The sequence below is a fragment of the Leptodactylus fuscus genome, chromosome 2 (genome assembly GCF_031893055.1).
Source record: "Leptodactylus fuscus isolate aLepFus1 chromosome 2, aLepFus1.hap2, whole genome shotgun sequence".
NCBI lineage: Eukaryota > Metazoa > Chordata > Amphibia > Anura > Leptodactylidae > Leptodactylus > Leptodactylus fuscus.
In genome coordinates this window covers 265809154-265836432 of record NC_134266.1, presented here as the reverse complement: position 1 = coordinate 265836432, position 27279 = coordinate 265809154, and the positions used below count along the sequence as shown (strand labels likewise).

The 27279-nt window shown below is 44.4% G+C and overlaps 1 protein-coding gene across 1 annotated transcript in view; it reads right to left on the bottom strand.

Moving 5' to 3' along the window:
* The window catches only part of RAB38 (RAB38, member RAS oncogene family), a 38938-nt gene extending 20833 nt beyond the window's left edge, over positions 1 to 18105 (bottom strand). Inside the window, exon 1 of the mRNA XM_075262990.1 lies at positions 17842 to 18105. Coding sequence (XP_075119091.1) covers positions 17842 to 18043 — 202 coding nt within the window. The 5' untranslated portion in view covers positions 18044 to 18105. The remainder of the gene's footprint in view (positions 1 to 17841) is intronic.
* Positions 18106 to 27279: the final 9174 nt, after the last annotated feature.

The following is a 27279-nucleotide window of genomic DNA, read 5'->3' as shown; positions in this document are numbered from 1 at the left end:
AGACTTTGCATACTGCATGAACCACATGGTTTTTTGGGTAAGTCTGAGAGGACACACTCACAGAAGGACACACAGGGTCTGCGCAGCTTGTGAAGTGGAAATGAAAGCCAGCACATGTCATCAGACTGTCAGTGAGAACAAGGATCTAAGCCTGCACCAACTTTCAAGTTACAAGAGGAGAAGAGTGACAGGTCACCCCGAGCCACAGGTCAGAGGTCTAACACTAACTGCAGGATATCATAGAAGAGTGACATCAAATACTACGAGAAATACTCCGGTCACATCATCATTTACTTCTCCATCTCTGCCTCATAATGCTGGTATTACCATATTCACATGGACGCGGTGCAATATATCTGTACAGCTTGTCAGGTAGTAAGAGGAAAAGCTTAAGGTGAACGGGTAATAATAATACAGGTTATCTGTATAGATAGAATAACATTACATTATTATACAGTGACTGTACCAGCAGAATAGTGAGTGCAGCTCTGGAGTATAATACAGGATAAGTAGTGTAATGTATGTACACAGTGACTGTACCAGCAGAATAGTGAGCGCAGCTCTGGAGTATAATACAGGATAAGTAATGTAATGTATGTACACAGTGACTGTACCAGCAGAATAGTGAGCGCAGCTCTGGAGTATAATACAGGATAAGTAATGTAATGTATGTACACAGTGACTGTACCAGCAGAATAGTGAGTGCAGCTCTGGAGTATAATACAGGATAAGTAATGTAATGTATGTACACAGTGACTGCACCAGCAGAATAGTGAGCGCAGCTCTGGGGTATAATACAGGATAAGTAATGTAATGTATGTACACAGTGACTGCACCAGCAGAATAGTGAGCGCAGCTCTGGGGTATAATACAGGATAAGTAATGTAATGTATGTACACAGTGACTGTACCAGCAGAATAGTGAGCGCAGCTCTGGAGTATAATACAGGATAAGTAATGTAATGTATGTACACAGTGACTGTACCAGCAGAATAGTGAGCGCAGCTCTGGAGTATAATACAGGATGTAACTCAGGATCAGTACAGGATAAGTAATGTAATGTATGTACACAGTGACCGTACCAGCAGAATAGTGAGCGCAGCTCTGGAGTATAATACAGGATAAGTAATGTAATGTATGTACACAGTGACTGTACCAGCAGAATAGTGAGCGCAGCTCTGGAGTATAATACAGGATAAGTAATGTAATGTATGTACACAGTGACTGTACCAGCAGAATAGTGAGTGCAGCTCTGGAGTATAATACAGGATAAGTAATGTAATGTATGTACACAGTGACTGCACCAGCAGAATAGTGAGTGCAGCTCTGAAGTATAATACAGGATAAGTAATGTAATGTATGTACACAGTGACTGTACCAGCAGAATAGTGAGCACAGCCCTGGAGTATAATACAGGATAAGTAATGTAATGTATGTACACAGTGACTGTACCAGCAGAATAGTGAGTGCAGCTCTGAAGTATAATACAGGATAAGTAATGTATGTACACAGCGACTGCACCAGCAGAATAGTGAGCACAGCCCTGGAGTATAATACAGGATAAGTAATGTAATGTATGTACACAGTGACTGCACCAGCAGAATAGTGAGCGCAGCTCTGGAGTATAATACAGGATAAGTAATGTAATGTATGTACACAGTGACTGTACCAGCAGAATAGTGAGCGCAGCTCTGGGGTATAATACAGGATAAGTAATGTATGTACACAGTGACTGTACCAGCAGAATAGTGAGCGCAGCTCTGGGGTATAATACAGGATAAGTAATGTATGTACACTGACCGTACCAGCAGAATAGTGAGCACAGCTCTGGAGTATAATACAGGTTAAGTAATGTAATGTATGTACACAGTGACTGCACCAGCAGAATAATGAGCACAGCTCTGGAGTATAATACAGGATAAGTAATGTAATGTATGTACACAGTGACTGTACCAGCAGAATAGTGAGCACAGCCCTGGAGTATAATACAGGATAAGTAATGTAATGTATGTACACAGTGACTGTACCAGCAGAATAGTGAGTGCAGCTCTGAAGTATAATACAGGATAAGTAATGTATGTACACAGTGACTGCACCAGCAGAATAGTGAGCACAGCCCTGGAGTATAATACAGGATAAGTAATGTAATGTATGTACACAGTGACTGTACCAGCAGAATAGTGAGCGCAGCTCTGGAGTATAATACAGGATGTAACTCAGGATCAGTACAGGATAAGTAATGTAATTATGTACACAGTGACTGCACCAGCAGAATAGTGAGTGCAGCTCTGGAGTATAATACACAGGGTCGGACTGGCCCGCCGGAGCACCGGGGAATCCCCCGGTGGGCCCCCGAGCCTGACTATTAGTTTTAGCTAAATACACTTGTCAGGGGCCCGATCGGGATCTTCAGGGGCCCGATCGGGATCCTGACCGTGCCAAAATGGGCCCCTGTAGCAATCAGTGCGAGTGTTTGTCTCTGCTCCCTGCACTGTACACTGCCGTCACTAGCAGGAGCACACAGATCGGAGTGTGCAGGGGGACGTCTGCCGGCTGCTGTAAATGAAGAGCTTTCACCACAGCCAGACAGGACACAGCCAAATGTAAGTACATTTTTTGAGTAAAATATGTATATTTAATGTGTGTATATTTGTGTAAAGTGCTGATATACTGTGTGAATCCTGTATATTTGTAGATAGGTGTGTGTGTGTGTGTGTGTGTGTAAATGTATGTTATATGTATTAGGCCTGGTTCACATCTTCCCTTTTCGGGAAGTCCACTGTGGGGAATAATACAGTGTGCAGGGGCCACTATGGGACATAATACTGTATGCAGGGGCCACTATGGGGCATAATACTGTGTGCAGGGGCCACTATGGGGGATAATACTGTGTGCAGGGGCCACTATGGGGTATAATACTGTGTGCAGGGGCCACTATGGGACATAATACTGTATGCAGGGGCCACTATGGGGCATAATACTGTGTGCAGGGGCCACTATGGGGGATAATACTGTGTGCAGGGGCCACTATGGGGTATAATACTGTGTGCAGGGGCCACTATGGGACATAATACTGTATGCAGGGGCCACTATGGGACATAATACTGTGTGCAGGGATCACTATGGGGCATAATACTGTGTGCAGGGGCCACTATGGGGTATAATACTGTGTGCAGGGGCCACTATGGGACATAATACTGTATGCAGGGTACACTGTGGGACATAATACTGTGTGCAGGGGCCACTATGGGGTATAATACTGTGTGCAGGGGCCACTATGGGACATAATACTGTATGCAGGGGCCACTATGGGGTATAATACTGTGTGCAGGGGCCACTATGGGCTATAATACTGTGTGCAGGGGCCACTATGGGACATAATACTGTGTGCAGGGGCCACTGTGGGGTATAATACTATGTGCAGGGGCCACTATGGGGCATAATACTGTGTGCAGGGGCCACTATGGGGGATAATACTATGTGCAGGGGCCATTCTGTGGGATAAGTACATTTTTGGGGTAAAATATGTATATTTAATGTGTGTATATTTGTGTAAAGTGTCTGATATACTGTGTGAGTCCTGTATATTTGTAGAATGGTGTGTGTGTGTATGTATATGAAGGTATGTGTGTAAATGTATGTTATATGTATTAGGCCCGATTCACATTTTCACTTTTCGGGAAGTCCACTGTGATGCATAATACTGTGTGCAGGGGCCACTATGGCGCATAATACTGTGTGCAGGGGCCACTATGGGGCATAATACTGTGTGCAGTGGCCACTATGGGGTATAATACTGTGTACAGGGGCCACTATGGGGTATAATACTGTGTGCAGGGGCCACTATGGGGTATAATACTGTGTGCTGGGGCCACTATGGGGCATAATACTGTGTGCAGGGGCCACTATGGGGCATAATACTGTGTGCAGGGGCCACTATGGCGCATAATACTGTGTGCAGGGGCCACTGTGGGGTATAATACTGTGTGCAGGGGCCACTGAGGGACATAATACTGTGTGCAGGGGCCACTATGGGACATAATACTGTGTGCAGGGGCCACTGTGGGGTATAATACTGTGTACAGAGGCCACTGAGGGACATAATACTGTGTGCAGGGGCCACTATGGGGCATAATACTGTGTGCAGGGACCACTGTGGGGTATAATACTGTGTACAGAGGCCACTGAGGGACATAATACTGTGTGCAGGGGCCACTATGGGGCATAATACTGTGTGCAGGGGTCACTATGGGGCATAATACTGTGTGCAGGGGCCACTATGGGGTATAATACTGTGTGCAGGGGACACTATGGGACATAATACTGTGTGCAGGGGTCACTATGGGGCATAATACTGTGTGCAGGGGCCACTATGGGGCATAATACTGTGTGCAGGGACCACTGTGGGGTATAATACTGTGTACAGAGGCCACTGAGGGACATAATACTGTGTGCAGGGGCCACTATGGGGCATAATACTGTGTGCAGGGGCCACTATGGGGCATAATACTGTGTGCAGGGGCCACTATGGGGTATAATACTGTGTGCAGGGGCCACTATGGGGTATAATACTGTGTGCAGGGGCCACTATGGGGTATAATACTGTGTGCAGGGGCCGCTCTGGGGGATAATACTGTGTGCAGGGGCCACTATGGGGGATAATACTGTGTGCAGGGGCCACTATGAGACATAATACTGTGTGCAGGGGACACTATGGGGGATAATACTGTGTGCAGGGGCCACTATGGGGGATAATACTGTGTGCAGGGGCCACTATGGGGGATAATACTGTGTGCAGGGGCCACTATGGGGCATAATACTGTGTGCAGGGGCCACTATGGGACATAATACTGTGTGCAGGGGCCACTATGGGGGATAATACTGTGTGCAGGGGCCACTATGGGACATAATACTGTGTGCAGGGGCCGCTCTGGGGGATAATACTGTGTGCAGGGGCCACTATGGGGGATAATACTGTGTGCAGGGGCCACTAAGGATTAGGCCCTACTGAGCAAAACACAGTTAACACTAGGTTCACACCAGCGTCTGGTCTCCATTCTGAGGTTTCCATCTTCTGCATGTAGAAGACGGAAACCTATCGGTTCGAGTCTGGCCGTGAGCGCCGGTGAGTGTTTTATGTTCTCTGCGGCAAAACCGTTTTTTTTTTTAAAAACCAGACACAAAGTCCTGCATGTCCGACTCTGTGTCTGGTTTAAAAAAAAAACGTTTCGCCGCGGTGAGCACAAAACGCTCACAGGAGCTTACGGACACACACTTCATTTGAATGGGTTTGAAAAATGCCTGCAGGGCAGAGACCCCGGGCGCAGATGTGAACGAGCCCTTAAAAACACTTTCTATTTTTTTAAGCAGACTGCCGATCGGAGTGTCCAGGGGGAAGTCTGCCTGTCCCAGTGTCTCCCAGTGCGGTCCAGTCCGGCATGTAACTACTAGCAGAATTGCAGGACCAGAGCACTGGGAACAGATGAGTGCGGGGTTTTTTTTTATGTGTACTTTGTTTTTCACCTCCCAGAACTAATTATAAACCAAAAAAAATAAATTATGCTGGACAACCTCTAAAGTGTGGGTCATTTGGGGGGAAAATTAAAGGGGTTGTCCAGGCATAATTTTCTATGGTTTATCGTCAGAATAGGCTATAAATGCCTGATCTGTAGGGGGCCCACACCCAGCCCTCAGACCGATCAGCTGTATGGAGCCACTTCTGGTACCAGTCCTGGGAGTTCCCAGAACAGCAGAGCCAATATGCATGCTGGGAGTTGTAGTTTTGCAACAGCTGGAGAGCCGTACGTTCCTTACCCCTGGGATAGACCATCAATATTACATCTGTGATGACACAACAGCCAGGACCTCTGCAGATCAGCTGTTCCAGGACAGCGCGGCTATAGGTAATGGTAACATTTCTAGGAGCCACGCTGTTCACTTTCCATACAGTATGTAGCAATAGGTTTAGGTAGTGCAGTGTTGCACATTGTATGGCGGGTGAGCAGCATGGCTCCTGATATGTTATTACCTTCAACCGCCCTGTCTTGGTATCGCTGGTTTGCAGGGATCCTGATGGTGGGCCCCTAGAAATAATTCCACTGGTGGGCCCTAGACACCCCAGTCCGACACTGATAATACAGGATAAGTAATGTAATGTATGTACACAGTGACTGCACCAGCAGAATAGTGAGCGCAGCTCTGGAGTATAATACAGGATAAGTAATGTAATGTATGTACACAGTGACTGTACCAGCAGAATAGTGAGTGCAGCTCTGGAGTATAATACAGGATAAGTAATGTAATGTATGTACACAGTGACTGTACCAGCAGAATAGTGAGTGCAGCTCTGGAGTATAATACAGGATAAGTAATGTAATGTATGTACACAGTGACTGCAGCAGCAGAATAGTGAGCGCAGCTCTGGAGTATAATACAGGATGTAACTTAGGATAAGTACAGGATAAGTAATGTATGTACACAGTGACTGCACCAGCAGAATAGTGAGTGCAGCTCTGGAGTATAATACAGGATGAAACTCAGGATCAGTACAGGGTAAGTAATGTAATGTATGTACACAGTGACTGTACCAGCAGAATAGTGAGTGCAGCTCTGGAGTATAATACAGGATAAGTAATGTAATGTATGTACACAGTGACTGTACCAGCAGAATAGTGAGTGCAGCTCTGGAGTATAATACAGGATAAGTAATGTAATGTATGTACACAGTGACTGCACCAGCAGAATAGTGAGCGCAGCTCTGGAGTATAATACAGGATGAAACTCAGGATCAGTACAGGGTAAGTAATGTAATGTATGTACACAGTGACTGTACCAGCAGAATAGTGAGCGCAGCTCTGGAGTATAATACAGGATAAGTAATGTAATGTATGTACACAGTGACTGTACCAGCAGAATAGTGAGTGCAGCTCTGGAGTATAATACAGGATAAGTAATGTAATGTATGTACACAGTGACTGTACCAGCAGAATAGTGAGCGCAGCTCTGGAGTATAATACAGGATGTAACTCAAGATTAGAAAAATATCACCGTATGTCTGACAAGATACCCCTGGTTTTGACAATATGCTAATTTGCTTTTTGTAGCAATAAGGGCTTATCTTGTTGGAACAATGACAACACCCTTGTTGCTCCAAAGTGCTAATTTGCATATTGACAAAACATTGATATGGATAGATATAGAAACAGAAATTCACAAGAGGAAACAATCCCTTTCAGGACACTCTTTTAGGTTTTGCAGAATAATTAGATACGTGGGCTTTTTCTATTTTGGGTTTGTATTTGCCCAATAGATTCTTGTTTTAACCCTTATAATAGTGACAATACAATTTGTTGTAAGATAATTGAGAGGATGGACCAGAAGGTGAAGCAGCAATCTCAGAAATAATTCATGTCTAGTTCTATTTACCAATATTTAACAAGGAAACTGTAAAGGAAAGTTTGTAAAATTCCCAGTATTTGATGATTTCCAGAAAATTAATGGAGGTCATGAGAGCAGCTTGAAATTTCCCTTTAGTTCCAGGCAAAATAAATATATAACAAAAGTACTGCAGATGCCTGAAGATAACCGGATTATAACCGCGAGGCTCAAGATTACACAACTCAAATACATTGTACTTATAAATGAAGTCAGAACCGTCATCACCAGGCTCAATAGCCTGAGCCTTCACCAATACTACACCAGGAGCCTCCATCACCACTGTCACAGCCAGAGCTTCCATCTCAGGTGTAGCAGAGCTCAGCACACACTCAGCTCTGCTACATCTTGGGTGTAGCAAAGCTCAGCGCACACTCAGCTCTGCTGCATCTCCGGTGTAGTCGAGCTGAGTGCACGGTGAGCTCTGCTTCATCTCCGATGTAGCAGCACTGGCCGTGCGCTGAGTCCGGCTGCATCTCCGGTGTAGCCGAGCTGAGCGCACAGCCAGCTTTGCTTCAGCTCTACTGTATATTGCAGTATTATCTGTTCATTGTATGTTGGCATTATTTAATCTCTATATAGCACCCTAAGTGGGTCACTGTATGGCAGAATTATCTGATGTACACTATAGTGATGTTAATTGTTTATTGGTAGGCAGTATGATATAGGCAATGTATAACAGTATCATTTGCGGCATTATATTGTTTATGGCATTATTTAATCTCTGTATTATGTATGGTAGTATTATTTAAACTCTGTATTGCAGTATTATTCTGTCACTGTCTCGCAATATTATTTGTACACGGTATGATGGTGTTAACTTTTTATTGGTTAGAGGTACAATATGAGCAATGAATGGCAGTATTATTTGTACACTGTAAGACAGTGGTCAGTTTATGGCAGTATTATTTAAGGTCCATGTTGCAGTTAATAACTGTATGGTTAAGCTCTGTATGGCAGCATTTATTGGTCACTATATTGCAGTATTATGGTCTGTATTGCAGTATTACTTGATCACTGTATGGTAGCATTATTTAAGCTGCATATTTTGTATTATTTGGTCACTATTTGACAATATTTAATTGGCAGTATAATTTGCTCACTGCATGGCACTATTATTTTAGGCACTATGTGGCAGTATTATCTATAGAGTATATTTGTGGCATTGTTTATGGCTTTGCAGAAATAGAGTGTAAGGACTATATGGCGGTATTATTTGGGCACTGTATGGCAATATTATCTGCTAAACATAGTTGCATAATTGTTATAAGGTGGAATTGTTTATGTTTGCAGAAATAGAGTGTGAGCACTGTATGGCAGTATTATTTAGTGTAGATCACTTTATGACTAAATATACATTAGCAAGTTGGCAAAAAGAATATGGAAAACTGGTTTCAGTAAAAAAGAACGGACACCTGATGTATCCCATTATAGTTAGTGAGATTCCATTGGGCTCTGTATGTGTCTGCTGTTTTAGCGGCCTGTCTGTTCGTTGTTCTGGTTCTCTGTCAGATCAGAGCAACGGACACCAGGATGCAGATGTGAACATAGCGTAACTGGTACCTCCAATCACTTTATAATACATTAATCTTTCCACTAATAGTGACTCATTGTAGCACAACAAATGTGTAGCCTGCGTCTAATACTCCTAATACTTCGAGCTCTTTACTGGCATAATCCCCCAGAAAAATTTCTGAAAGTATGGGAAAGAAAAAAAAAAACGGGCTAATCCGTCTGAGCGGCACTCGTCTTCATTCACAAGTTTTACTGACGCGTTATAAGGGGAAATCTGCCAACATTTTAATTGTAGAAGAATTGCAGTTTTATTTGTGCGATTACTCTCCTGCCCCTGTATAACACTGTACTATTGTACTTATAGGGGATTTATCACACTTGGGGTTTACTTTATTCCCACAGGCCCTATACCATACATTGAAGTCACAGGTCCGACACTGCATGCCTAAGATCCAGCAGCTAATAGCGTTCTTGGTTCATGAATAGAATGCGAGAACTGCAGTGATGACTGACCCAGGCAGCAGAAGAGGGAAAATATAAGCAGATTTATGTAAGATTAGGGGCCGTTGAAAGTGGGATGACAATTTCCATAGGTCCTGCAATGACTGGCATTAGTGGGTTGAGTGTTTAAATATGACGGAACCTCCCCCAAAAGTAGACCAACGTGGCTGAGCTATTGAACGGCAAAAAGATTGATCTTTGTACGCCATGTGAAAAAATTAGGATCAAAGGAAAGGGCTGAAGGGAGGAAGAGCTGGGAATATTTTAATTTTCCCGTTGCACTGTCTATGTTTAGTGTTCTTTGGACTTGTCCAAGATTTGGAGCAACCTCTCTGACTGCTGAGACCACTCAGTGGTCTTTCTGGTCACTAATAAGGAACCAGTGGATAACAAGTGCAGGGACGCACCTCCAATGAGGTGAGATGAGGCGGCCGCCTCAGGCGGCACTTTCTGAGGGGCGGCAATTTTAATTTTTTTTTTCTAAACTGGCCCAAGACAGGACGCACTGAAAACAGATGTGAGTGGCCCTGTCTTGGGCTAACTTAGACGTCTGTGTCTCAGCGCAGGTGGCGATGATAGGATGCCATCACATCTGCTGTGGTGAGACACAGACGTCTTCGCGGGCGAAGGAAGAAGAAGTGGTGGCGGCAGCAGCACAGGGCTCCATCAAGGGATCGCAGGGTAGGCAAGTAAAAGCTACTTTTTTGTTTTTATGTAATAGTATCTTCCAGCAGGTTGCGGCCTCTTTACCTACCTCCTCTGGCCTGCTCATGGCCTCTCCCTGCTTCCCTTTCTACTATAGGACGTGGGGTGTAGCTGTGAACAGGCCCGGGCCCGTGAACCCCAACTACCGACTCCTGAGTATAATAATTGGAGCCCCAGCGGAGATGAGGGAACATAATAAACAGTGTTACTCACCTCTCCGGGATCTGATGTTACGCCTAGCAGGCTTCGGGCCTATGTATGGTAATTAGAGATGAGCGAGTAGTATTCAATCAAATACCTCGCTCTCATAGGAATGCGTGTAAGCCGCTGAACACCAAGGGGTTAAGCGCAACAAATATTCACTGCGCTTAACCCCTTGGTGTTCGGCCGCTTACACGCATTTCTATGGGAGCGAGGTATTCGATTGAATACTACTTGCTCATCTCTAATGGTAAGATCTTGGGCTGCTGTGGGGCATAATAGAGGTTGGGTGGGCCACTGTGGGGCATAAGAGAGGTTGCAGGGGCCACTGGGACGAGGATAGGAGAGCCACCACAGTTATCTAATTCCTAGACAACCCCTTTAAAGCTCCACCTTTGGAACTACCTATGGCCAATGATCTGGTCAAAGGTTTCTTAAGTGGGCCACCCTCAGACATTAACCTGGACACCCCTGTAGCCCCTTAGACATTAACCTCTTCCCCCAAGTCAGATGAAAGTGGGGCTTGTTGTGTGACCTCTAAAGCGTGATCACATACCGCAGCCATCAGGAAGAGGACCAAGGAAGCATCAGACACCATGCAGGGAGTATAAGTGTTTCTTAAGTTTCTGTAACTCCCCTGGCCTCTACTTATTATCATCGTCTGGAGTCTGAAGAGAACCCAGAGTATAATAGTGATCCTTGGAGGTAAAACTCAAAAATTTTAGGTTCGGGCGAAACCTAAACTTTTGGAAAATTTGGGTCAAAACTGGTTCTCTCCTCTTTGATAACCGCTGAACAGAACCTAAACATACAGATAGGTTAGAAGACATGAGTGATGGGGACCCCACAGGTGTGACTTTGGGATTGGGGTGGACAATAGTTGTATTTTCAGCTTATGCCTGGAGTTTTTGGAGCTTTAGATGGTGTTTTCTCCGGGAGATTGGAATGTTCTCTCACTGAAACACTTGACTTTCTTCTGGTTTCTTGTGCAGGAAGCGGCATCATATGATCTGACAACACATGACTTGCAGCATCTTACACAAGCTCACATTGTGAGAGGAGAGTTTATCTCTGGTTATTAGGGCACGCGTTACTACACAAAGACATGAACATGAAGATGTGCGGCCGGTCTGCTGGAACATTATAGGAATGTTTAGGATATTTGCCATCATAATACATACAGTATAACAAACCAATCATTGTCCTGTCACATACTGTAGCCCTTTCACCCCAAAATATGTGGTATCCTATTTATGGCAAACAAAATACAGATGTAGCGGAGCTAAGTTTGTCAGTTTGACTCATGATACAAAGTTAAATAACTTAAAAGGGACCTTTCACCATCCCCACCAACTCCAACTCTTCATTAGGCCTCACTCCACTGATTCTTGAACAGTTGGAATTTTTTCTCTAGCACCCACCATTCCCGAGCAATCACTTTTGTTAGTTTTAGCACAGTTAGACTCTCTCCTCCAGGTGGGCGGTCCTTGACACTTGATCCAGCCCAGAACCGCCCACCTAAAGTAGAGAGCCTAATGGTGTGCTGATATTAGTAGCATCGATTGCTCAGGAATGGTGGGGGCTAGAGGAAAAATTCCAACTGCGCCCAGATCAGTTGAGGGAGAACTTTAAAACGATGCAAAAAGCTGGAGTTGGTGAAGGAGGTGAAAAGTCCCCTTTAAAGGGGCAAAAATGAAAAATAAACAAGATTGGAAAGGCATAAAAGCCCAAAACAATTCCTGCTGCTTCCTTGGTCCTCTATATTCCTGATCCCTCTTGATATACCCTAAATAACTACTCAAGTCACAGAAGTAGGTCATTCATTTACCGAGAGAGATAGGGAATTAAAAACTGACAGAGGAACTTAGGGGGATCGGTGAGGCGAGTACAACTTTTGAACTTTTACAATGAAAATTGTACACAAATTTGCATTTGATGCAGGAATACAGTAAATAGGGCGGAATTGCAATGCCACATACAGCCTGTGAACAAGTGTGGCACTGTTTTCTGTATAACTCAGGCATGTGTTTCTAATCCTTTAATTATAGTAGGTATGCAAAATCAGTTAAAATGTTAGTGATCCAGCAACCACATTAAAGTCACAATGGAATTTGTCCAGAGAAGTAAAACCCGCCGAGGATTACACTGGATGAACTATTTTTATCGTGGCAGGATAAGAGTCAGTCATGTGAACGATTTCCTAAAATCTGGGGAAACCTTGAGCTTGGTAATTCCCAAAACAATCCAGTCCCATGTTCTTACATTCAGATGGGACCAAGGGTTTCTTATCTTATTGTTATATGCCCACTTGGGGCGTGGAGCTTAGGGTTCAATGTTCTCCTTATCTTAGATAGTCATAGGCTAGCCTATCCTATGTTCAGAAATGGAGGCCCCCGACCCCGGAGATAGCTGGCGGCCACTGTGCCCAGGTGGAAAGGGAAAAAGAGGTGACCACATTTGCAACAGCCTTCTCCTACAGGCGTCATGGTATCATAGAAGTGACCACCTCTCTTTTCATCTCCACCTAGACATCGTAGGTTTCTCACTAGGTCAGACAAGGGTTTGGTATAAAGATGAGCGGACCAGGACAGGAGTTGGGTATACAGAAGTGTGAGCCGAGTTATGAATTTCCCAAAAATCTCAGGTTCAGCCGAACCCAAAATTTCACCAGTTTACTACTGGGGTTGAGCCAATCTTGAGATTTCAGGATCGATTTTAAAATCCGAGTTCCGATCATTTTCCAGCCGATGCCGATCCCAAGCGTGATCGTCAAATTTTCCGATCACGATCGCTCAACCCTATTCATGATATATACATGAATAGGGTTGAGCCGATCTTGAGATAACCTCTGACCTCGATCCCGCCGGAAAAGATAGGGATCGGAATCCCGATCGTGATTGTGAAATTAACTCGATTGCCAATCGGAATCCGATCTTTTCCGATCCCGATCGCTCAACCCTATTCACCACCCATGAATCTCTATTATACTGTGGGGTCTCTTCAGACCCCAGAATGCAATAAGTGGAGGCCTACTAAACACTCACATGGAGTGCGTCAACTTCATTCTGCTGTGACATAAGAGTCATAATATCGGTGCATTCCACCCCAAACACAAGCCTCAGCGGTCCCCAAGAACTGTGACATTACGGAGGAGGTCAGAAGAGGCTGGAAGATGACCGAAGAGGACCATGATGCAGCACCGATGCTGCAAGAGAGTCCAGAAGAGGTGAAGGAAGGAGAATACCAGTGTGTATTATCTTACCACACCTCCGGGGGACTTCAATTTATTATATTCTGGGGTGAAGAGACCCCAGAGTATAATAAAAACTGGTGGAGGAACGGGGTTCTACCATCTCTAGTTGGAATTCTCCTATTCTGGAGATAGGTTCAGGTCCTAGTGTTGGATCTCCATTCATCAGATATTTAGGAGACCCTTTAAAAGTCTATGAGATGGGTAGCCATTGTACCTATACATTTCCATGGAGATAGGACAAGTAGTATACATTGCGTTCCTTTGATATAGCCAAGGACACGTCCATGGTCCCCTCTCCATCCAGCTAGATATGGCTGCCTCACCAGATCGATCGGGGAAACTCTATTCTACATGTGAGCATGTCCTCTGAGGTAGGCCCAGAATCTATCAAGCACTTGCAGAATATCCTGTGGTTATGCGGTTCGCTCACTTCCCCTTTTCCTCCGTCACCACCTGACCGTATACCACACCACTACCGGCATACCCATGTTACTTCCATAATTTACTTGCTCTTGGCCTTTCTATTTAAAGGATGCGTAGACTTTTAGCAAATCATGAACCAGATTTACTCATAGATAGTATAAACTTAGCCAGGCAGTCTGATACTACACCAGATTTATCACAGTGACTGATGCTGGATGGTAAATGTGGTGTGCATTCATAACATATTTCTTGGTGTACTTTGAGACAGAATTTTTTTTAACATCCACTTGTCTAGCATGTCGAAACATTTTAGTCCAAAAGATGCGCCATGTTTACAACAGTGTCTAGTCATAATCACAATGATAAATCTGGGCCAATGTGGTTTAATTGCTCCCAGGCCTCAAATCAAAATGATGTATTTAGGTTTTGTGTACACAGTACTTACGTCTCATTCTAAATGGGCCTAAATGGTTTCAACCATCACCCTCACCTTCCAGGAATAGCAGGTTCTGGAGTTTGTGTCCATCTAACTTCCATATAACACATGGGCCAATTTCTTGGAAGCCTAGCCAACGTGGGAAGGGACCCTGACCATTTTACTATATAGGGCCCAGGCAGTCCTATGCATACCCTACATAACCTATAAATCAGGGGTCAGCAAATTTCGGCACTCCGGTTGCTGTGAAACTACAACTCCCATCATGCTCCATTCACTTCCATGGGAGTCCCAAGAAGAGCAGAGCGAGTATGCATGCTGGGAGTTGTAGTTTTATAACAGCTGAAGGTTTCCTACCCCTGTTATAAATCGTACAAATGAGGTGGGGCCCCTTTGACAGATTTTGCACTGGGGCCCAGAAGCTTAAAATTACGCCCCATATTTACACCCTTGCCAGTTGCTGTACGTGCTTTCGCAGCAGTCAATGTACAAAAAGCAAATTCAGCTCTGCTACATCCAGAAATTCGAAAGTAATATAGAGGAGACATTCAGACAACCCTGAACTTTATACTCGCTGTGTGATATTTAGCATAGCCATGTTAATAGATTTACAAATGCTTGTTTCTTCTAGCAGAGCGTTCAGCGCTATTCAGATGTAGCAGAGCTGACTTTGTTATTGTAATATAATGAAACGTTATAGGGATATGATGAAGGGTAGCTGGGTGGTGTCCACCATTTGGGGTGGTAGTACAACGGCCAGCCTTGCAGAAAATGGGTCAAATTGCTCATCATGGATTGCCTAATCAATAATTCTATTATAACTAATATAATATATTACATATGTAACGTATAACATTCAGCTCTGCTACATCTTGGTGATTCGTCCGAATATTAATACAATGTCTTTCCAACAATCAGATGAGTCCTAAAACCATGAAAACTTTAGGACTCCTTTGCAAAATGTTACACCCCCATTATCACATATCTGCAGTTTTTCACAACGCGAAGTATCACAAGTTACATTTGGCTTCCCCATTGAGGTTGCGTGTCGTGCTGCGATTTCTCCATGACAATGATAGGATAATAGTACAAAAATAATCAACAATAAAAATAAAATAAAAAAAATTTGGCCCCTAAACACACCACTATTTTTTGTAAACCCAGGAAAAACACAAAAAAATTTAAAGGGGATGTCCAGAAATCAGAAACGGCTTCAACTAGGAATCCCAAAATTCCAAAAATCCCTGCGATTTTGACCCAATTTTTGAGAATTTTCCGTCCAGAATTGGATTGATTGAAGTCCATGTGCCTTAGATCCGTAGACGTTACCAAGGAATCGCAACCGGAGGCTCTGTGGTTGTAGAAAAAATACAACCTCCAACATGTTCTGATCAGATCCGTCAGGACATGCTGGGGGTTGTAGTTTTGTTTGGTAATGTCTATGGATCTAAGGACCTCCAGTTGTTTCACAACGGAAGGAGAGTAACAGGCTGGAAATCATTATATTGATGTTCACAAGGGACTAACTTAAGATTCCGAGACTGGATCGGAACAATGTAACAATTCTAGAATTCTGGACAACTTCTACAACTACTGCTACTAGTACAACTTCTACTGCTTGGACTACGACTAAAACTCCATTAGTAAAGTTTCTGCTTGTTTGGACTATGACTACATCTCCACTAGTACAACTTCAACTCCACTAGTACAACTTCTACAGCTTGGACTACGACTTCAACTCCACTAGAACAACTTCTACAGCTTGGACTATGACTACATCTCCACTAGTACAACTTCTACTGCTTGGACTTGGACTACGACTACTATGATTATGACTACGACTACAACTCCACTAGTACAACTTCTACTGCTTGGACTATGACTTCAACTCCACTAGAACAACTTCTACTGCTTGGACTACGACTTCAACTCCACTAGTACAACTTCTACTGCTTGGACTACGACTTCAACTCCACTAGAACAACTTCTACTGCTTGGACTACGACTTCAACTCCACTAGTACAACTTCTACTGCTTGGACTTGGACTACGACTACTATGATTATGACTACGACTACAACTCCACTAGTACAACTTCTACTGCTTGGACTATGACTACGGCTAGAACTCCAACTTCTACTGCTTGGACTACGACTACAACTCCACTAGTACAACTTCTACTACTTGGACTATGACTACATCTCCACTAGTACAACTTCTACTGCTTGGACTACGACTTCAACTCCACTAGAACAACTTCTACTGCTTGGACTATGACTACAACTCCACTAGTACAACTTCTACTGCTTGGACTATGACTACGGCTAGAACTCCAACTTCTACTGCTTGAACTACGACTACAACTCCACTAGTACAACTTCTACTACTTGGACTATGACTACATCTCCACTAGTACAACTTCTACTGCTTGGACTACGACTTCAACTCCACTAGAACAACTTCTACTGCTTGGACTACGACTACAACTCCACTAGTACAACTTCTACTGCTTGGACTATGACTACAACTCCACTAGTACAACTTCTACTACTTGGACTATGACTACATCTCCACTAGTGCAACTTCTACTGCTTGGACTATGACTACAACTCCACTAGTACAACTTCTACTGCTTGGACTATGACTACGTCTAGAACTCCAACTTCTACTGCTTGGACTTGGACTACGACTACTATGATTATGACTACGACTACAACTCCACTAGTACAACTTCTACTGCTTGGACTACGACTTCAACTCCACTAGTACAACTTCTACTGCTTGGACTTGGACTACGACTACTATGATTATGACTACGACTACAACTCCACTAGTACAACTTCTACTGCTTGGACTATGACTACAGCTAGAACTTCAACTTCTACTGCTTGGACTACGACTACAACTCCACTAGTACAACTTCTACTACTTGGACTATGACTACATCTCCACTAGTACAACTTCTACTGCTTGGACTACGACTTCAACTCCACTAGAACAACTTCTACTGCTTGGACTATGACTACAACTCCACTAGTACAACTTCTACTGCTTGGACTACGACTTCAACTCCACTAGAACAACTTCTACTGCTTGGACTATGACTACAACTCCACTAGTACAACTTCTACTGCTTGGACTATGACTACGTCTAGAACTCCAACTTCTACTGCTTGGACTTGGACTACGACTACTATGATTATGACTACGACTACAACTCCACTAGTACAACTTCTACTACTTGGACTATGACTACATCTCCACTAGTACAAAATTCTACTGTTTGGACTATGACTACAATTCCACTAGTACAAAATTCTGCTGCTTGGACTATGACTACGACTCCACTTCAACTACGACTACAACGCCACTCACCTGCAATGTCCCATAGCTGTAGACGGACCACAGTATTCGAATCCCAGCTTAGAACCTTCAAAGCGAAATCTACCCCAATGGTAGCGCGGTAATGAGGCGAGAAGTTCTGGTGGACATAGCGTTTGATGATACTCGTCTTGCCGACTCCCAGGTCACCAATCACCAGGATCTTATAGAGATGTTCCGTGTGATGGCTGTGCATCTTGATTCCCAAACTCCCAGAAGACTAATCCCATGCTCTGTAGCAAATTCTTGCCAGGGTCAGGAGGATGGAAAGGGGGAGGGATGAGGGAACAGCACTGATAGAATACAACACACAGTCAAGACAGAAAAAAAAAAAAAAAAGATCCGCAAAAAGTATCACGGTCTCACAATATGCCCAAACGTAGCGAGATGAAAGAAGACGGAAGCTTGCGTGGTTACATTATATCAAGATAATTCTAAGATCGATATCTTGCAGCAGAAGAATATTACTGTATTTCCCCTGTTTACAAGGAGATGGGTTGCAGACGATATTTTTGAAATTTTTTGGTTTTAATTTCAAGTTTTTGAAAGAACTATAGAAGATGGATTTTGAAATATTCCAGAATATCAGATGGGTATAGTAAAGGATATAACGTTCCCTTGTAAGATTAGGTCTCCATGGCCCAAAATCAATTGTTTCCCCACCGTGCTCTGACCCTATAAGTTTTACTCACTTATAATATGATGTGCACAGGAAACACGAGCTGGATTATAAGATTTTATGGGTTATTGGGCGCTAGATATAAGGGGTTGCATCATATTGTGTTTCCCGTCTATTACAGCTTGTAGTGATGTAGATAGAAGAGAAGGGGCAAATATCAAAGATCGAAATGAGCCCCCATTAAAATACTGGGTTTTACCACTCGGGATCAGGATCCACCATTGACAATAGGCGACGGTCACAGCTCACCTTCATCCCACCCTCACAGGTCATGGAGCAGGCCCATAACACTCTTGTAGACGTCAATCGGTAATTTAAGATGACCAAACGAATCCATGGGAAGAATATGCAACTCTGTCTCCCATGATGTAAATAGGGAGACAGTGCCTCAGTCATGCTGCCCACTAGGGGGAGCTCCCTTTAACATCATACCTGACTTACCCACAAGCCTTTGCTTCAATGATGCGGGATTTTGCAATGATGTCCTTAATAAGACTCCACACACCTACAGGGTGGTCTCTCCCTAAGGAGTGACAATATCCCCTTAACCTGGTCTAGAAGCCTCTCCATACCTCCCAACCATCCCGATTTCCGCAGGACATTCACGATTCCGGTGACGTGTCCCGCGGTCCCGGTTGGTGGGAGGTATGTCCTGACTTCAACTCAGATCTGCATCCTCCAGCTACTGGCTTTGTAGACGCGATGTGATGACGGCATGACACTGGGGGCAGAGATGGAGGGACATGAATCTGGGAGCAGAGATGGGGGGACATGAATCTGGGGGCAGAGATGGAGGGGACATGCATCTGGGGACAGAGATGGAGGGGACATGAATCTGGGGACAGAGATGGAGGGGACATGAATCTGGGGGCAGAGATGGAGGGACATGAATCTGGGGGCAGAGATGGGGGACATGAATCTGGGGGCAGAGATGGAGGGAACATGAATCTGGGGGCAGAGATGGGGGACATGAATCTGGGGACAGAGATGGGGGACATGAATCTGGGGGAAGAGATGGAGGGGACATGAATCTGGGGGAAGAGATGGAGGGGACATGAATCTGGAGGCAGAGATGGCGGGGACATGAATCTGGGGGCAGAGATGGAGGGGACATGAATCTGGGGGAAGAGATGGAGGGGACATGAATCTGGGGGAAGAGATGGAGGGGACATGAATCTGGAGGCAGAGATGGCGGGGACATGAATCTAGGGGCAGAGATGGAGGGACATGAATCTGGGGGCAGAGATGGGGGGGACATGAATCTGGGGCAGAGATGGAGGGACATGAATCTAGGGGCAGAGATGGGGGGGGACATGAATCTGGGTGCAGAGATGGGGGGACATGAATCTGGGTGCAGAGATGGGGGGACATGAATCTGGGGCAGAGATGGAGGGGGGACATGAAACTGGGGGCAGAGATGGAGGGGGGACATGAAACTGGGGGCAGATTAAGGGTGTATATGAAACTGGGGGAGAGATAGAGGGGGGACATATAATTTATGGGTGACTGTAGGAGGATTATACTGTGCGGGGGCACATGAAAAATTAATGAGAATGGGCGGAGTCAACATAAAAGTGGGCAGAGCCAAATTTGCCACAGTGTGCTGCACGCGCCGCACATTTTGTCCCTCTTTCTGCTATTCAAAAGTTGGGAGGTATGTCCTCTCACTTCTGCCAAGTCAGTCTTCTCTGCGCTGGGCTGAAAAGATCCAATCAGATAGAAACAGCTGTCCTCGGATGAGAAACTGACTTGGTAAAATCCCACATTGCAGCAAAGGCCTCTGGGAAAGTCAGGCGTGATGTTAAAGGGAGCTCCCCCTAGTGAGCAGCATGACTGAGGCACTGTCTCCCTATTTACATCATGAGAGACAGATTTGCATATTCTTCCCATGATCCCTCACAGTGGAGCGTAACTGGCTGTTACGGTTCTGCCTATATAATGCAAATGACGGCAGGACCCTTTAAATTGTGCTAGTAGCTGCAGCCGAGGTACACAGGCCCAGAGGGCAGCCGTTTGTCTGAACAAGGCCCTAGTCATGACTACCAGTTAAGTGCACTGGACAGTCAGGGTTTGTACGATACAGTGTGAACAGACTGCAAGAAAACATTCACCAGTTAATAGCACTGGATAAACCCACCTGTGAGTAGATGCTACAGGTGCAGGCTGCCAGGGGTTAAAGTCACTCCTGGTCAGCAACACAAAACAGAATTCAGTGGCTACAGAGCCCAAGTATACAGAACAGACAGGGAAAGAGGGCCGGAGCACAGGCTAACTCAGAGACCAAACCTGCTGACAGCGCCACGGGCTGGAACAGAGACCACGGCTCCAAGCCCTAGTGTAGAGCTGACAGTTCAGGAGCATTACAGGTCCTACTAACAGTGGCACCTAGCCCTGAACTACTGTCATTAACAATTACCAGTCAAAGTGTGAGCTCCGGGCGGCGGCCCACTCAAATTATATAAAGGGAAGTCCCTGCCCAGCAGGGCGGCGGCCATGACCTCACCGGTCATGCTCAGCATGGCCAAAATGGGACTTGGCCTCTGAGCAGCTCCAAAACCTCTGAGCATGCTCAGTAGGGAGAAAACTGGACATATACTCCAGTCGCCTCACTGCATGAGGGCATGAGTCTGACTGACCCGCAGGTGGTGCTGTGCGCTGGGACGGAACCTTGCGAGACCGGATCCTAACAATGGCTTAATAAGACTCCACACTCCCTAAGGAGTGACAATACCCCCTTAACCCGAACAAATCCATGCATTGATTGCAATTGCAACTGTGTAATGTCTCATTTGTCCTCTGGAGGCGCTACATGGAAATGGAACACTTGGTGTTGGGTTCCCCTACAGGTTACGGCTGATCTCTGAGGTCTCGGTAGTGGAACACCATGTAACCGTCTTATCGGTTGTACGAGGAATCGTTTGCTCAGTGGTAGAGTTTTTGGTATTTTACCATTAAGCTGACCCAGTCACACTTTTTGGTGAAAAATGGAACCATAGAGGGGGAGTTGACCGATACTTTCCAGGATACACTCAGTATCTTACAATGAGATTGGAAATCTCTAAAGTTGCAAGAGAGAAAAGAACCAATGGTGGAAGAGGTGACGAAATATGAACCTTCCAGGTCCCAATGTACATGGCATAGGCCAACATGTCTTTGATAATCTTGGTGTCTTTTTATGTAGCAGAGAGTCCATTGGGCCTCCTCAGGTACCTCAGTGCAATTGTTACCTCTGCACCACCAATAGGTGTGTTCCTGGATGAGGTCCTTAAAAGGGACCTCCATCACTCCTAAACACATGGGACAGAAGGACCTCATCTCGGGATAGGTTCTTGCCACCCATTACAATAAGGGATGACACCAACTTTGGGTGGGGCCCTTAGTGGATCTACTGACATATCAATCATCAGGATTACCACCCTGGTAAGACTACCCACCCTTCATATGGTAAGAAGTCCCCAAGAGTGGGGACTCAATGCTTTATATTCTCCCGTGACTTCTTTTTTCTAGCAGAAATTGCTGTGCAAACAGAAGGTCTCTCTCTACTGCCTTTAGATACTATTGAAAACTATCATGTGACCAAAGTTTCAATCCTGCCCCTCCCTTTATTCTGCTCCTCCTCTACCTTTGACATAATCAACTCCCTATAGCCCTTTCTTACAGTTAGGTCACCATGCCCTCACTAGCCAAAGGCATGGATAGGCAGTAGAGATGAACGAACAATAAAATGTCCGAGGTTTGATATTCGTTTCAAGTAGCCCCTCAATATTCGACTACTCGAATCGAATATCGAACCCTATTATAGTCTATGGGGGGAAAATGCTCGTTTCAGGGGTAGGCAACGTTCGATCAAATTATACTTACCAAGTCCACGAGTGAGGGTCGGGCTGGATCCTACGAGAAGTCTTCTCCGCGCAGCTTCCCCGCGGCGTCTTCCGGCTCTGAATTCACTCGGCCAGGCATCGGGCCTGGGCAGAGTCGACTGCGCATGCCCGCACTACAAGTGGACATGCGCAGTTGGCTCTGCCCAGGCCCGATGCCTGGCAGAGTGAATTCAGAGCCGGAAGACGCCGCGGGGACGCTGCATGGAGAAGACTTCTAAAGGTAGGAGAAGAACCAGCGTGGATTGGCCGACTGTATAGCATTCGTCCAATCAATGCTGGTTCTGCATCGAACTTTTACATTCGAACAGCGAGTGGTACTCGATCGAGTACGAGTATTTCGAATACCGTAGTATTCAATCGAACACCTACACGATCAAGTACTACTCGCTCATCTCTAATAGGCAGTGCTCTCTAAGTGGGAAACATCGGGTGCACAATTCCAGGGCGGAATGGTCGGACTTCTCCAATGACGTCAGACACTCAAAAAAGAATGGACAGAACTCTGGATAGTTTTCAAGTGAGCTTATTTAATATAACAATATGTCAGCGTCCACATAAGATCGGGAGCCACATGATAATGGCTCAGAGAACTTTGGTTGTCAGATATGCAACGTTTCGGGCTAACACTGCCCTTCATTGGCCGCTGCTTCCTCTATCTCCTTGCCTTCTATTTGGTTTGCAACCATGTATCTTAGTGGCGCTCTCCATTTTGTATTAATCTATCCATACTTACCTGATGAAGGGCAGTGTTAGCCTGAAACGTTGCCTATCTGACAACGGCGACTCCTTCTCTTATGTAAACTGTGATATATTGTTACATCTGCGCCCGGGACTCCGTTCTGCAGGTCTCTGTTTCCTGCACAAAACTGGGCAGGAGACGGAAACCTGCTGGCATCTTTCCAAACCCATTCATTTGAATGGGTTTGCAAAGTGTCCGGTCGTGTGTGCCGGTGAGTGTTTTATGCTCTCCGCGCGAAACTGTTTTTTATAAACCAGACACAGAGTCGGACATGCAGGACTCTGTGTCCGGTTTAAAAAAAACGGAGAGCTCAAAACGCTGACTGGTGCTCACAGCCAGACTCGGCATGACAGGTTTCCGTCTTCTGCATGCAGAAGACGGAAACCTGATAACGGAGTCCAGACGCTGGTGTGAACCCAGTGTCCATTGAACACTAACCGGAGTGCAGTCCAGTCTTTCTTGCACGTCCTCATTACCTTCCTGAATGTTATTAGCAACTTTACAAGGACCCTCCAGGACTTTTGGTGACATCATCCTCACAGTCTAAGGTCCTGGAAGGTCCATTTTAGTATTAGCTCTGTAGTGATTTGCAAAAACGCAATCTAGACATGGGAGCAAATGATAGACATGGGTACGCAGTTGCCTTACATTATATAGTGGTTGTACTTGGTATTACAGATCAGTCCCATTCATGTGAATGGGACTGAGCTAGCACAAGGCAATGTGACTAAAGAAGGTAATCACTTTCTCAGGAGAAGAAGTGAAGCTCAATCGTCCAGTCCTTCTAAGCCCACTCTTTGGTCGGCCCAAGACTCTCATTTGTGACACCGTCAAGGCTGCAGATTGGGTCCATGTGATCTGCTCACCTCCTATCTGGTCGCCTTCCTGCAGGCAAAAAATTTTCCCATCAATGATTTAGAGAAAATTTGGAGGCTCTCGAAACTTCCTCCGCTTTAGATGTTTGCAAAGATTTATTACGGGAATGGCCCGGGTGCTCCGCAGGATGATATAGGAGGCAGATTGTGACAGATTTGGGATTTAGAGATGATGTGTTCGTTATCTAGGTGTTTACTTTGTCAACATAATTACTGACGTATGCAAATTACCGCAACAATTTTCCGTTTATCCTCGGTGGGAAAGAGGCTTTTTGCATGATAATGAGACACAAAACACTCATTTGCTGCATATATTTAACATCCGACGCTGTCCCTTTGTGTATTCGGGTGGATTTGGAATTTATGAGCCTTTTAGAGCGGTTTTGTCCCCCGTGTGTTTGTTAACTTGTACAGGAGGAGGACACCAACATGGAGGGAATGGAGGAAATTTGGGGGGTTCAGTTTTCCCAATCTGATACCTATACATGTATACGGAAAATTCCCATTAAATTCCCAGGATCCCTTGCTTAAAGGGAATGTGTATTTACTGGTTAAATCATGTTTTTTATGTTAAACATATTTTTAAAGATGTATCTATCATTTGTACAAAATCCTAAAAGCCTTGCAATTCCAACTCTAACCACTAAGCCTAAACTAGTCTGTGACTTCTTGTTTCCTGGAGATGGACCATGGGCCATAGACACAATGATCTGGAGAAGGCCCTATTGACTTTCTAGGAGATGCTCTGTGACCTTGATAGAGGTCATTGTGCAGAGAGGGGAGTGGATAGGATGTGAAATTCTTTATTGTGGCTGATGGATCCTGTGTTTCATATACACATGCATCAGTGTGCTGTAAGTGAGGCAGCTGCTGTAAAAAAAATTGATAGAAAACGGAAAGTCTCACTATATTATTTAGTTTAGTGGCTGGAGTCAGAACTACAGGATTTTAACCCATTCACGACCAATGACCATTGGTTGCAAGAGCCTGTATGGAGAGGGCTCAGAAGCTACGAAATACCTCGACCGCAGCTGTCAACACTTTAGATGACAGGGTTAAATACGACCATGGCATCTAAAGGGCGCATGGACCATGGGCGCTACCATCTTTTACCAATTGCCACCCTCTGGAATGTCAACGGAGGTGGGCAGTTACTGAGGCCCTATAGTCAACTGAGATAACACCCTGATAACGGTGATACATTTTGAGACAAACAAATTCAAATAGAACCAGATGTGAAATTATTATATTTTGAGGTCTCTTAGTCTTGGTGCCTTGTCTTAGTTTAAAGGGTATCTCCGCCTTGGACAATGCCTATAGGTTAGATGGTTCCCTCTACAATAAGCTGATCCCCTTCTAGACCTCCAGTGATTATCTGTAATCTGTGGGAAATCCTTATAGAAGGTGTTCAATTTCTCTACAGTGCCCCCACAGCAGAGATGAAGCACTACACCGCACCTGTTCAAATATCAACATTGGCTGTGTAATGCAGGACAAAATGGGTCCTCCAGCTAAAAATTTTGTAATTCAATTTCCGGTATGAAATCTATAAAATTCTAAAGAAACATGATGTAGCCAGACACTAGGAATGATACATCGTACAACAATATAAGCTTTCACCGCTGCTCACTGGCATTGGCTATACTGTATACTGTACATATAGAGGCTACAATGTTATTGTATTATTGTATTGTTATTACCTATAGACAAGTTTTATTGCACAAGACCTATATAGCTTCTCCCAAGGAAATTTTGGCAATTTTCATGTCATGAACACCACTCAATGGAACTGCCTGACCAGTTTTACATCCAGCGACTTATTCCATGTGGACATGTCTCCTCAGATGTCTATGGTTGGTTCATACTATACGCTTCGCTGACATCTTTCATGAATTCTACTGAAGTATTCATATAGTATACAAACTGTATCATACCAAGCAGTTAGTCCAGGACACTCCGGCTTCGCACATACATGTGACACCACCTGTTCACGTGTCACACGCACGTATAACTTTCACATGTTTCTGCTGCATAATGGAATTGAGTAATCTGTCTCTTCTAATCTGTATAAGGAATCTGTTTGTTCTCCTACCATGTTAGCCAGCGGGTAGGAAATGTAAAAAAACCCCAAAAAACTGGATAGTCTTCAGTAGTTGATACCTTTTTAATGGCTAACTAATAATGATGACAGATTACAACGTTTCAGAACTCTAGGCTCCTTTCTCAAGTAAATTTAAAAACCATTTCTGAAGGCTGCATATTTATATACAAAAGGACACATAGGGATAGAATTCTAGGAGGAAGGGGGGTAGTTATTGGTAGAAACAATGTAAACAATTCCAGCTTCTTATCAGTTCTCAGGGTCTCAGGTCAGTGATTTCTGTAAGATGCCATAAAACCATGTGACAGATTTAACCCCTTCTCCAGTGTTTGAAGCAGGGTCATAGGTTTATACTCTTAAATCCGTCGCTCTTTCTTTGATTTAAAATTCCCTCTTAAAACGAAAATTTTCATGTGATCGGTGATATTATGATCCTCATTGCAGAAATGTTTTGATACCGCAAGGTCCAGTCTTCATTCTCTAATTGTATGGCGATGTGAATTCATACGCATTCTAAGCTGCGGTCCGGTCTCTCCAACATACAGATTATCAGTGGGACATTTGGTGCACATTATTAAATACACTACATTAGGTGTGTTACAGGTGAACGTACCTCGGATATCAAATATATATCAATATATGAAATATATATCAAATCCGAGGTATGTTCACCTGTAACACACCTAATGTAGTGTATTTAATAATGTGCACCAAATGTCCCACTGATAATCTGTATGTTGGAGAGACCGGACCGCAGCTTAGAATGCGTATGAATTCACATTGCCATACAATTAGAGAACGAAGACTGGACCTTCCCATATCAAAACATTTCTGCAATGCAAATTTGTCTTCATATGTTTAAAAAAACCACCGGCAAGCGATGACATAACTTTGGTGGTGTTTGCCTTAGAGAGGTAGAAATTAGATAGATAGATCCCTAGGAGCCCTGACAGTGTTATACACTATGTTTTATAGATAGGTTCCTAGGAGCCCTGACAGTGTTATACACTATGTATTATAGATAGGTTCCTAGGAGCCCTGACAGTGTTATACACTATGTATTATAGATAGGTTCCTAGGAGCCCTGACAGTGTTATACACTATGTTTTATAGATAGGTTCCTAGGAGCCCTGACAGTGTTATACACTATGTATTAT